Genomic DNA, 13,711 nt, shown 5'->3' with positions numbered 1-13,711 from the left:
TGTCTAATCTTTTCAGTCTATATTTCTAATGCTTCTTTTCTCTTTTCCCTTTTTTTCTGATCCCTGTTTAGCATCACAATGGGGCTGCCTTTGAGCCCCGCCGCCGACTCCGCCCGCTCCGCAAGGCATGCCCTCTCCCTCATTGCCACGGCCAGACCACCGGCCTTCATCACCACCATCGCCAAAGAGGTGAGAGCAACTTCTCAGTGGGCTCTGTCCTCTCATTTAGAGGAATGAGTTCACATTGTCAGCCGAGGCTCCATGTGCAGATAATCCTTCCAGTTTGTTCTGGAACAATGCAAGTTAATAATTTAGCACTGGGATGAATGCATATGTACCTGTGTGCACACATGCTGAATTCCATGGCGGTGCATTCGTTACTTGGGCTTTTGCATTCATTTCTGTTCTCAAAGTTAATTCACTTGTAAATATTTGCCAGCTATTTCTCAATCTGAAATATAGCAGACATGTTCAAATTAAAATCTATTAAAGGTACCCACGGTATCTACCTGTAATCAAAACTGAACTTATTTAACACTGGCTGTCCAACTGTAAACAAAAATGTAAGTCATAAACTTGCTAATTGTTTTTCCTATGGCATGTCACAGATAAAGACTTGAATGCCAATTGATTCCCACATTCTTAGTGTTCTAACTAATTGGCTACATCTAACTGAAAAACTAGTAAAGAACAATGAACCAATTATAGAGTCTTTCCTGTAGGTCTTAGTAGTAGGAGAGAAGGCAAGGGAGATAAGCTCCTAAATTTTCTTTGAAGGTTTCTTCCGTTTCAGCATGAGTAATGTGCAGACTCGGTGTCCACAGGGCATGGCCTCTGCCTGAGTTCTTTTTCCTGTAGCTATGATGAATTTTTAAAATGCTAAATAAATACCTCTGAGCCTGCCCTGATAACCTACAACCTATTGGGCCTATGTCTGCCCCAGAGCCATCCTTAATAGGCGTGCAGCAAAAATTTCTGATGTGAATATAGCTAGAAGGAAATGGCAGCCCACTCCAGTATTCTTGCCTGGAGAATTTCATGGACAGAGGAGCCTGGCGGGCTACAATCCATGGGATTGCAAAGAGTCAGACACGACTGAGCAGCTAACACACACACATAGCTAGAAGGGAGGAGGAAGGCAGGGCCTAATAGCAGATTGAGTTTCAATGAGGCAGTGGGACTTTGAATTCACATCTAAAATGGATTTGCAGACTGAGGGGCTGTGTTTTCTAATAGTGCGTAGTGTTACAGTGAGAGTCTATTATGCAGAGATAATAATATTGAATATACTAAATAAGCCTTATGTCAGTCCCACCCAGATACAAGTTCTATAAATACCAGACCTTAAACTGCCTCTTTAAAGAGAATAAGCAAGTATTCTATATTGATTGTGTTTTTGAACTTAATTTTCACCATTCACATATGAGTATTTTTATTTTTTTAAACGTTTTATTTTATACTGGAGTGTAGCCGATTAACAATGTTGTGATACTTTCCTAGTACGGACATGGTATCTAGACTGAGGGAGTGTTAGTCAGGAGCGTGTACGCTCAGTTACTCAGTCACACCTGACTCTTTTGCAACCCCGTGAACCGTAGCCCTCCAGGCTCCTCTGTCCCTGGGATTTTCCCAGCAAGAATACTGGAGCGGGTTGCCATTTCCTCATTGATAAAGAATTTACCTACCAATGCAGAAGACACAGGTTCCATCCCTGGGTTTGGACGATCCCTGGATAAGGCGTTGGCAACCCACTCCAGTACTCTGGCCTGGGAAATCCCAGGGACAGAGGACCCTGGCAGGTACAGTTCATGGGGTTGCAAAGAGTCGGACACGACTTAGCGACTAAACATCAACAACAGTCCCCTAATTGCTACCCACCTCAATGCCAAATATACAAAATTTGCAAAACTTCAGTTTGTCTCTTTTTAAAAATGTCACGATCAGTTAAAGACTCATATAATACCCAAGAACTAAAATTCCATTAGGAAATACATACTGAGTATTTATTGTACTAAGTACTTTCTTTTGCAATTAAAAGTGTTTCCTAACCTACCCGCACGACGTTTGTTCTTGTTGACTTTTCTTTCTGTTGTATTAGTAAGTGAAAAATAACCCAGCGGCTAGAAATGTGAAGTCTGTGAGGCATCGACCTTATCTACAGCCTGGAAATGTTTTCTAGGTGCACAGACACACTGCTCTCGCTGCAAACACCCAGTCTCAACAGAATATGCACACCACCACTCTTGCCCGAGCGAAAGGGGAAATTCTGAGAGTCATTGAAATTCTTATTGAAAAGATGCCGACAGATGTCGTGGACCTTCTTGTGGAGGTAATAATGTTCTGGTTTTTTTCTTTTTAAATATATATTTAATTGCACCAGCTCTTAGTTACAGCACGTGGGTTCGTTAGTTGCAGCACATGGAATCTGGTCCCCTGACAGGGATGGAACCCGGCGGACTCCCTGCATTGGGAGCATGGGGTCCTCCTAACCACTGGGCCACCAGGGAAGTCCTAAGAATATTCTGTTTTATACGATACATTCAAAGCCTAAATTAAGTACTCAAGTGTAGTAATATAAATCAGCATCTTTATTTCCAACACCTCTAAAAGAAAGAAAGGTAACTAAAGTGAACGAACTTTTTTATAATTTCTGAAGACTTTATTTAAATTTCCTCAAACCTCAAAATGATTGTTATGTCCATTTACCATTCACATGAAATTGGTCTGTATTAGAGTAATTTTTAAAGGTTATAATCTCTTTGGTATCTTTCATTATAAATAGAACATAGAGTGTGCTTAAATAAAAGCTACCTATCCTATATATAAAAATATGAAATGCCTTTCAAGTAAACAAGTCTGGTTTCTTTATTTTACTGTGTGCTCTCTTTAAAAAATTATTTTCACGGATAAGAGAAAGGATAGCCTATTGTATAAAGTAAGTATGCTATAATTTTAGTAAATGTACTATAATTTTAAAGTAAATATGAAAATAAAATTATGAGAGTTTTCATGCAAATAAAGCCTAAGTTAATAATTTAAATTATGGAAAATTACGTATTTGAAACTAATTTTAAATTTGTATCTTTTCTGTAAAGGTTATGGACATCATTATGTACTGCCTTGAAGGATCTTTAGTTAAAAAGAAAGGACTTCAGGAATGTTTTCCAGCCATCTGCAGGTAAAGAAGCCTTCTATAGCATGCAAAGTAAAAAAAGTTTTAGTAACAAATAATTTTAAACTGTTTTTTGAGCAGGATGAGTTAGTAATTGTGGCCAATTAGAAACCCTGTTATGAATTAATAACTGCTTACTTTCTAAAACGATTTAATCGGCTTATACTAAGAAAACACAACTATAACAGAACCACTACAAGGAGTAGGAGATAGCATCTACTAAATATGTCTATTTGTATATCCATTACCCATATTAGCTTTTATATTACAAAAAGAAGAGTTAGGAAGCTTGAAGGAGAAGATACACTTTTCAGCAATAGAAATCTTCATGCCACCTTTTTCATAGTATATTTTATTTTTAATATAAAAGCAAATATAATTTGCGTGTTCTCCTACTAAGCATAGGTGATTTCCCTATGAGAAGGAGAGCAGTTCAAAGAAACCAAGAGCAGTTAACACTTTTATAAACAGTGTTGCATAGGTGACATATAATTCTAATCGTGTGTGTGTGTGTGCATGCCCTGCTGTTGCTTCAGTCGTGTCCAGCTCTTCGCAACCCTGTGGACCATAGCCCACCAGGCTCCTCTGTCCGTGGGCTTCTCCAGGCAGGGATCCTGGAGTGGGTTGCCATGGCCGCCTCCAGGGGATCTTCGACCCCCTCCCTCATGTCTCCTGCTCTGGCAGGCAGGTGCTTTACCTTGGTGCCCCTGGGAGGCTCTCGTCTGTGTATAGCATTTATCAGTAGGAAATGAAGATTTTTTTTTTAATGTCAAAATGTAATCACGTTTATTTTTCTTTTAAAGTAGTTTTTGGTTCTTAAAATGTTTATAGCTTGAGATACACTTTTGTTAAAAATTTTTTTTAACTTCCATGTGTTCAGCAGAAATAGTGTTAATGTCTGTTGAAGTTGTTTTAGCAGTTGTTTTTGTAGAAAACAGAACAACCAGTTAGGCATCGTTATGTAACATTGTTCTTTTTAAGGTAAGCGCAGTGCTGTCCTTACTGCACGTCTGTTCAGTTCAGTGAGCATGCTGCGCTGGAAAGCCTGGAGTTTGCAGTGGCATTACACAGTGCGTCCTTACGCCTTCTGTATTTCCTGGCGTTTCAGCAAATGTTTGCTGAGTTAATTGTACTCTGCATCCTCCCATATTTTCCCTCGTATTTACAATAGATTTTATATCCTAGTCTCTTCATTTTGCTGTTTCTGATATATGCCACCAGAGGTTAAATCACGAACACATGGAAAAAGTTTCCCTAATATGCATGTTGTACAGATGCATATTTTCTTGTGATATAGATCAGGCGTGTTAGAATACAGTAATTTTGTAAAATCATGCCATATTTAATTCTGGTTTATGTTCTTTTTATTGAAAATTATATATATTAAATCTTTTTTGTATAATTAATTGATGTTAAAAATACATGTAGCTGTTACGTTCCCAGTCAACTGTTCTCTAAGGAAACGTCTAAGCAAAAAATGGACGTTTATCTGTCACTTAGCGGAAGCAAGGAAGCAGTTTTATTAGGAATTATCCTATTGAAGGTTAGCAAAGCGTTCCTTATAGCACCAGTGTCTGCTGTGAAAATAAGCCTCCTGGAGCTAAGGCGAGGAAATCATTCAGCATTTAAAGGGCCTATCTCTGCCCTTCCTGAAAGTCTGCCTCCTCCGGCATCCTCCGTTGCTTAAGTCTCGTTCATTTCTGCCAGCCCATGTTTGTTTGCAGTTGTTTAATCACTGCAGAGGAAGGTTTCTGCCTGAATACTAAAGAAACATATATAAGCTGAATGTTAATTTTTTTTTCTGATTTGGCTGAAAGCAATTGTATTTTATTAATTTGATACCATTTATTGAACACCTACTGTGTATCAGGTGCTAACTAGGCCCTGGGAATACAATGATGAATGACATGTTGTCCTCAAGGAGCACAGGGTCTAAATAGGGCAGGTAGTTAAAAGATAAATAACTCCAGGGGTGAGTGCTGTGTTGGATGCTGGAGGAGAATTACATACCAGGGGCAGGGTTGGGCAGCAAATGCAGTGCTTAACTCTGTATATGGGAGTCTTAAAAAGTTCACAAAGAAGAGGCAGAGTAAGAACAATAATCATAAGGGAGTCTTAGGAAGTTTCACAAAGGAGAAAACAGACTAATAATATCAATTTCGTCGTGGAAGTGAAAGTCACTCAGCCGTGTACGACTTTGCAACCCCATGGACTGTACAGGCCATGGAATTCTCCAGGCCAGAATACTGGAGTGGGTAGCCTTTCCCTTCTGCAGGGGATCTTCCCAACCCAGGGATCAAACCCAGGTCTCTCGCATCGCAGGTGGATTCTTTACCAGCTGAGCCACAAGGGAAGCCCTGGAGTGGGTAGCCTATCCCTTCTCCAGGGGATCTTCCTGACCCAGGAATGGAACCGCGGCATCCTGCATCGCAGGAGGATTCTTTACCAACTGAACTATCAGGGAAGCCCCAATTTCTTTTTACTGACGGAGAAAAATATTTTAATAAAAATAGCTGCCAGCAGAGACACAGATGTAAAGAACAGACTTTTGGATTCAGTGGGAGAAGTAGACGGTGGGATGATTTGAGAGAATAGCACTGAAATATATACATGACCATATGTAAAACAGATAACCTGTGTGAGTTTGATATATGAAGTGGGACACCCAAAACCCATGCCCTGTGACAACTGGGAGGGATTTGGTGGTGGGGGAGGTGGGAGAGGGTTCCGAATGGAGGGGACACATGCATGCCTCCGGCCAGTTCATACTGATGTGTGGCAGAAACCATCATAGTGTTACAAAGTTATTATCCTCCAATTAAAATAAATAATTTTTTCTTAAAAGTGGCTGCCAAGCAAAGAAAAGGATTTGTCCTCCTCAGGGGCTTAGGGTGGTGTTGGTAGGATTAGTGGCAGGTTTTGGAAAAGCTTCACCAAAGAGTTGATGGGGTGAGCTTTGCAGAATAAATTGCTGTGTGTCATCTGGAATTACAGAAAGGATCATACCAGCAAATGTTTGGAGGCACAAAAGTGTAAGAGAATTTGGTGTGGTAGTGACCAGAATGTAGGTTGAGGGTGGAATTCTCGCAACATGCCACAGGATAGGACTTTGAATTCTGTTTGAAGGAATTTGGTCATTATTCTGCAAGCATTGGAGAGTCAGCAGAGTTTAAGCAAACTCTTGCCAGAATATAGGTGATAAGGCATAATGTTATGAAGCAGGATTTTTAAAAAATTGTTTTCATTTTGGAAAATTTCAAACATACACTAAAGTAGAAGGAGTAATGTAATAAATCCCCACGAATCCATCAGTTAGCTTCAAGAATTATCAACACATGGCCAGTCTCATCTCATTTGTAACATTCTCTTGTCCCCCTTCATTTTTTAATACAGTAGGTCGTTGTTGGTTATTTATTTTAAATACAGCAGAGTGTATATGAAACATGGGGCTTCCCTGGTGGCTCAGCAGTAAAGAATCCGCCTGCCAATGCAGGAGATGAAGGTCCCTGGGTTGGGAAGCTCCCCTGGAGAAGGCAATGGCAACCCACTCCAGTGTTCTTGCCTGGAGAATCCCATGGACAGAGGAGCCTGGTGGGCTACAGTCCATGTGGTCTCAAAAGAGGCAGACACGACTTTTGTGACTCATCAGCACGTGAAACATAGGATTTATAACAAATAGTTATAAATTGAAGTAATTGACTACCTCTTATTGTGTTAGATTATTATTATTTATTAGAGTTGTGAAGATATAAGCCCCAAAGGGTCAGTGCGTAAACATAGGAAGATGAGTAACAAGGTTGTAACTTGTACTAAAACTGTTAGTTGGAACAGATAATAAATCATGGAGGACTTCAGAGAACACTGAGCTTAGACAGGACCTCCTTACAGGTCGACGCCATGCCACCTACTTAGGCTGATTTGTACTCGATCAGTAAATGAACAACAAACATGTTAACGTATCAACAGAAGTAAAAATTATTTTATTGAATATCTGCCATGTTTATACCATTGTACTAGGTTCCTTACAGCACTTACACGCCCTCTGCTGCTGCTGCTAAGTCGCTTCAGTCGTGTCCGACTCTGTGTGACCCCATAGACGGCAGCCCACCAGGCCCCTCCGTCCATGGGATTTTCCAGGCAAGAGTACTGGAGTGGGTTGCCATTGCCTTCTTCGTACATGCCCTCTACTTAGAAGTAAATTCCTTTCACTAAATATGAAACTCTAGTTAAAGTCAATGATGTGAATATCTGTGGTTCAGTCAGGTGAAATTGGGTTTTAAGATCTTTATATAATGTTGTATTCTTGTCTTCTTCTTGTTTTGTTGGCTTTTGTCCTCTTTCTTTTCTTTTACCCTTTCTTAAAGATGCTATCGTGCATGTTTAGTCACTAAGCCATGTCAGACTCTTTGTGACCTTAGAGCCTGTAGCCCACCAGGCTCCTCTGTCCATGGGGTTTTTCCCAGGCAAAAAATACTGGAGGGGGTTGCCATTTCCTTCTCTGGGAGATCTTCCGACCCAGAGATCAAACCTGGGGCTTCCACATTGGAAGGCAGATTCTTCACCACTGAGCCACCGGGGAAGCCCAGAGATGCTACGTATTTTAGCTTAGGCTGACCTCTGCAATGCTGCTGCACTACCAATGTTTAGTTGTTACAGTTAGTAGATCATAACAAGTTATAAACTTCATTTAGTATGTATGTATATATATATATTTTTAGTGAGATGATATTTGTCAAAGCACCTAGCAGAGTGCTTGTGATTTTGGTATTCAGAGAATATTAATTTCCGGGGGGAGTGTTTTTTCTAGCCAAACAATAATGCAAAAACCCAAAATATGTGTAAGAAATTAGTTAATATTTATCTGAGAGGATTTTATATCCCTAAAAAGTACAGGATGGCATTATTATCATTTTCATATAGGTAAAAAATTGATTTATTTCCCAAATATTAAATAATTTTTAGTCAGTGTTATAAAGATGCTTTTCATATCTTAAGTTGTATTAATTCCATCAGGAACCTGGTATACCTGGTATATCTGATATCCTGAAGTCATTGACTGTTTTTAAATCAAAAGTACTCTCATTTGGGTTATACATAAAATTCACTCTTTTCTGAGTACCAAGATGGATTAGCATCATCAAATGTGAAATGACCCTAAGATTGGTTTTCCTGTTTTTCAGTTTTGTTTTTTAACCTTGACCAGTAGGCTTTGATTCTGATATGCATCTGGATTTTGAGTTTTCAGTTTAGAATTTTAAAACTTGAATGTCGTAATTTCTCTAATATTATCTTCATTGTTAGTAACTTGGCAGGTATTTTTTAGATTGCATATAAAATTTCCGTTGGGTTGCTGTCTTGAAAATCTTGGGCTTAAACTCAGGCTGACCTCTGAATTGTTTGTTGCTATATACCAACAGTCAGTTTATTCAGATTTGCTTGTTTATTCATTTATTTACTCAGGTTTATTAATGATTATATGACTTAATATATAATTTAATGAATAGTGACCCCATCCACTGAACTATGTTTTAATTAAATTTTTGTCCTGTGACATATATACTCAAACAAGTTTAAGCTATAAATTGTAAATCTAATGAAAGAAAATAGGACAGATGCAGAAAGTTTGATTTTTTTTCTAATTTTGTTCATATAATTTTCTATCAGCTGTTAAAACTTCTTGTAATGTCTTCTGCTTGAAAACAGAAATGGATTAGAACATGTGCCCAGTAAAATTTAATAGAATTTTTCCTGTCACTGACCCAAAAGCATGTGTTGATATTAAAACATGAGGTTATAGCACTGTATTAATGTATAATTTGCCAGAGTCGAAAGTGAATGTGTTAATCATTTAGTCGTGTCTGACTCTTTGCGATCCCCTGGAGTGTAGCCCACCAGACTCCTGTCCATGGGCTTCTCCAGTCAAGAATACTGGAGTGGGTAGCCATTCCCTTCTCCAGGGGATCTTCCTGACCCAGGGATTGAATCCAGGTCTCCCACATTGCAGGCGGATTCTTTACCATCTGAGCCACCAGGGAAGCCCAAATTGCTGAAGTATAGGTTTATATCTCAACTTCTTGGCATCATGTGTATAAAGAGGGGCCAACCATCAATGCCTACGTCACAATCTGCAGATGATAGAGCAGTTGTTCAAGAGGAACACACCTGTTTGTAGGACTGAGATCAACATGGAGTTGAGAGTCCTCAGAAGAATTTCCACCCATGGTGGTTGAATCTGTGGATGTGGGGCCCTTGAAAACAGAGAGCCAACTGTCATAAAACATTTTATGTAAGAGTTAGAGCATTCACAGATAGCCAAGGACAGTAGTTCATAGACCCAACTGTTTTAGGGATTTGGGGACTCTCAAGAATGTGTTGGGAAAGAGCTCTCACGAGTCAATATTAAAATACATTCCGTGCCTACTAGCTGAGAGAACTGAAGACACTCGTAATAAATGCTCACTCTCTGTTTGGTCCTCTGAGGAGTAATGAGCTCTTCAGTGTAGTTCCTGGATGATCTTCAAGAGAAGTACCTGATTTCGAGACTCTGCTTGAGACCCACTGCCTCCGACTATCCTGAAGCCTGATGGTTGCTACGCACACTGAAGTTCAGAAGCAAGTCCTCTGATAATCCTCCATCAGGAAAACAAAACCCGACTCATTGTCCTTTGTGGCACGTTCAGTGATCTAAGAGCTCGGATCCTAGAGTGCCTTTTTTGTTTACATATTGCGTAAACTCAGGATTTCCAAGGAAATGTCTGAAGACATCCCTTCAGCTCCTTCATTCCTGCAGTGATGCACCATTAGTTTTGAAAGACATGCCCTTAGACAGTAGCACACAATGCCGGCAGAGACTTTTAACTTCAGACTGTTCATTAATCGACTTTTATCTAAAGCTCCATTGGACAGAACTGGAACACTTAGAAGCTAGTTTAAAAAAAGCATGGTCTATTTATCCCTCTACATAGTCTAGTTTATATCCCTAGACTAAGCTAAACTGTCAGAAAGCTGCCTGTTAGGACCATGTTGTCTGACCTCCTTCAGCACTGACTCCCCCAGTTCCTTGTCAGTGTCTGGCCTGCAGTTTGCACTGAGGAACCTGGCCCCTGCGTGTCTCTGGAGGGTTACAGTCCAGTTGGGATCATGCTAACGTCCATTGTTCAGGGTCCCTCCTGAGAGTGCTCAGTCGCTTCGGTCGTGTCCGACTCTTTGCGACCCCACAGACTGTAGCCCACCAGGCTCTTCTGTCCATAGGATTCTCCAGGCAAGAATACTGGGGTGGGTTGCCATGCCTGCCTCCAGGGGATCTTCCCAGCCCAGGGATTAAAAGAAAAAAACATTTCTTTCAAATCCAGATGACAGGCGTTTTTTGTTTGCTTTGCCCTAAGGAATGAGAATGTGTTTTTTGTTTTTAATTCCACTTAACCAGAGTTAATTTAAACATTTTGCTTTGGTCATTGGGCAGCTCAAAACCACATTCCCTGCCTAACTTAGAGAGTTAGGGCTTACATCTCCTTTTCTCTTTATCTCATCATCACATCTCAAACTTGTCTTCCTCTTCTGTCTTTTACTGAGTTAGGTTTTATCAAAGTCCCTGTGTGTGTGTCCAGTCGCCAAGTCGTGTTTGATTCTTTCAGGCTCCCCTGTCCATGGGGTTTTCCAGGCAAGAATACTGGAGCGGATTTCCTCCTCCAGGAGATCTTCCTGACCTGGGGATCAAAACCGGGTCTCCTGTGTCTCCTGCATTGGCAGGTGGATTCTTTACCACTGAGCCAGCTATTAAGTCCTTTCTGTAGTACATGTGAGTGTGTGTGTGTGTGTGTATTTAAGTAGATGTGTATGTGAAATTTAACACATTTATAATTTAATTTCAGAAGGCACAGAAACAAAGATGACCATTTTACACATAATACTGTGATTATTTTCTGAAAATTAAAAAAAGGTTGTCTTTGTATTAATTAAAATATCTAGATCTAGCTAGGGTAATTTATGTATATGTAGATATTTTTCTAAAAGATACAAAAATAACTTTTAAAAATTGAAATGTAGCTGATTTATAATATTGTATTGATTTCAGGTGTGTAATAAGGTTGTGTTTTTTTTTGGATTACATTTCATTTTAGATTATTACAAGGTATTGCATATAGTTCCCAGGACTATACAGTAAATCCTTGTTGCTTATCTATTTTTATGTATGGTGTTTTGTGTCTGTTAATTCCATACTCTTAATTTGTCTCTCCTTCCCTCCCTCCCTGCTTTGGTAACCATAAGTTTGTTTTCTATGTCCGGGAATCTGTTTCTGTTGTGTGTATAAATTCGCTGGTATTATCTTTAAGATTCCACATATAAGTGATATTTGTCTTTCTCTGTCTGACGTGCTTCACTAAGTATATATTCTCAAGGTCCGTCCGTGTTGCTGCGGATGGCACCGAGGAGTATCCATTACGTATCAATGTGTATATACGCGTTGTATCTCCTCATGGCAGTCTTCTGTTGGTTGGCACTTGGGTTGTTTCCATGTCTTGGCTTTTGTAATTAGTACAGATGTGAACATTGGGATGCATGTTTCTTTTCAAATTTGAGTTTTTGCTTTTCCAGATTTTTGCCTAGGAGTGCATTGGAGAAGGAAATGGCAACCCACTCCAGTGTTCTTGCCTGGAGAATCCCAGGGATGGGGGAGCCTGGTGGGCTGCCGTCTGTGGGGTCGCACAGAGTCGGACACGACTGAAGCGACTTAGGAGTAGCAGTAGAATTGCTGGATTATACAGGAGCTTTATTTTTAGATTTTTAAGGAACCTCCATACTGTTTTCCATAGTGGATACCAATTTACATTCCCGCCAACAGTGTAGGGGGTTCCTTTTCTCCACACTCTCCCCAGCATTTATTCTTTGCAGATATCCTTTACTATTTTATGATAGCCATTCTGACCGTTGCGAGGTAATGCCTCATTGTGGTTTTGATTTGTTCTGCTGGCCATCTGTATATCTTCTTTGAAGAATTGTCTCTTAGGTCTTCTGCCCATTCTTTAACTGGGTTGTTTATTGTTTTGATCTTGACTTATATGAGCTGTTTGTATATTTCAGATATTAACCCCTTCTGTAGGTTTTCTTCTCATTTTGTTAATAGTTTCCTTTGCAGTGCAGAATCTTTAAAGTTTAATTATGTTCCATTTGTTTATTTTTGCTTTTTATTTCTTGACCTTGGGTGACTAATCTCAGAAAATACTGTTCCATTTTATGCCAGAGAATATTTTACCTGTGTTTTCTTCTAGAAGTATGTTAGCGTCATGTTTTATAATCAAGTCTTTAACCATTTTGAGTTTATTTTGTGTGTGGTGTGAGGAAGTGTTCTGATTCCATTCATTCACATGTCGCTGTCCAGCTTTCCCAGTACCGCTTGGAAGAGGCTGTCTTTTCTCCATTGTAGAGTCTTACTTCCTTTGTCATGGATTGATTAATCCTACATTTGTAGGTTTATTTCTGGGCACTCCATTCTGTTCCATTGATCTGTGTGCCTGTTTTTGTGCAATACCATGCTGTTTTGATTACTATAGTTTTGTAGCATGGCATGAAGTCTGAAAGGATTATGCCTCCAGCTTTGTTCTTTTCCCTCCAGATTGCTTTGGCAATTTTGAATCATTTATGGTCCCATATTTTAAAAATTACAATTTTGACTGCTGTGTAAACTTCATAGTCATAGATTTAAATATTTCCTAATAATTCACATTTTAGTTCCAGGGATATTATTAATAATATAATGGTTTTCATTAGTAATACAAGAAAATTACTAAGATTTCAGTGCCCTTGAAAGGCTGTAGCATACAGATCCTTCAAAATATAGTTATTCAAAGAAGTTCTATAACCAGATTTTTCATTTCAGTTCAGTTCAGTCACTCAGTCGTGTCCGACTCTTTGCGACCCCATGAATCGCAGCACGCCAGGCCTCCCTGTCCATCACCAACTCCCGGAGTTCACTCAAACTCATGTCCATTGAGTCAGTGATGCCATCCAGCCATCTCATCCTCTGTCATCCCCTTTTCCTCCTGCCCCCAGTCCCTCCCAGCATCAGAGTCTTTTCCAATGAGTCAACTCTTCTCATGAGGTGGCCAAAGTACTGGAGTTTCAGCTTCAGCATCATTCCAAAGAACACCCAGGGATGATCTCCTTTAGAATGGACTGGTTGGATCTCCTTGCAGTCCATGGGAATCTTAAGAGTCTTCTCCAACACCACAGTTCAAAAGCATCAATTCTTTGGCACTCAGCTTTCTTCACAGTCCAACTCTCACATCCATACATGACCACTGGAAAAACCATAGCCTTGACTAGATGGACCTTTGTTGGCAAAGTAATGTCTCTGCTTTTCAATATGCTATCTAGGTTGGTCATAACTTTCCTTCCAAGGAGTAAGCGTCTTTTAATTTCATGGCTGCAGTCACCATCTGCAGTGATTTTGGAGCCCAGAAAAATAAAGTCTGACACTGTTTCCACTGTTTCCCCATCTATTTCCCATGAAGTGATGGGACTGGATGCCATGATCTTTGT

The 13,711-nt window shown here is 39.8% G+C and overlaps 1 protein-coding gene across 1 annotated transcript in view; it reads left to right on the top strand.

The window, feature by feature from the left end:
* The window catches only part of WDR7 (WD repeat domain 7), a 353,677-nt gene that overhangs the window by 247,587 nt on the left and 92,379 nt on the right, over nucleotides 1–13,711 (top strand). The window contains exons 23-25 of the mRNA XM_010854831.1: nucleotides 72–189; nucleotides 2,180–2,329; nucleotides 3,096–3,178. Of these exons, the coding sequence (XP_010853133.1) occupies nucleotides 72–189; nucleotides 2,180–2,329; nucleotides 3,096–3,178 (351 nt within the window). The remainder of the gene's footprint in view (nucleotides 1–71; nucleotides 190–2,179; nucleotides 2,330–3,095; nucleotides 3,179–13,711) is intronic.

This window comes from Bison bison, unplaced genomic scaffold (genome assembly GCF_000754665.1).
Source record: "Bison bison bison isolate TAMUID 2011002044 unplaced genomic scaffold, Bison_UMD1.0 scf7180017864349, whole genome shotgun sequence".
NCBI classification, from domain to species: Eukaryota; Metazoa; Chordata; class Mammalia; order Artiodactyla; family Bovidae; genus Bison; species Bison bison.
Note: the sequence above shows the minus strand (reverse complement) of the source record. Positions and strands in the feature narration are given on the sequence as shown.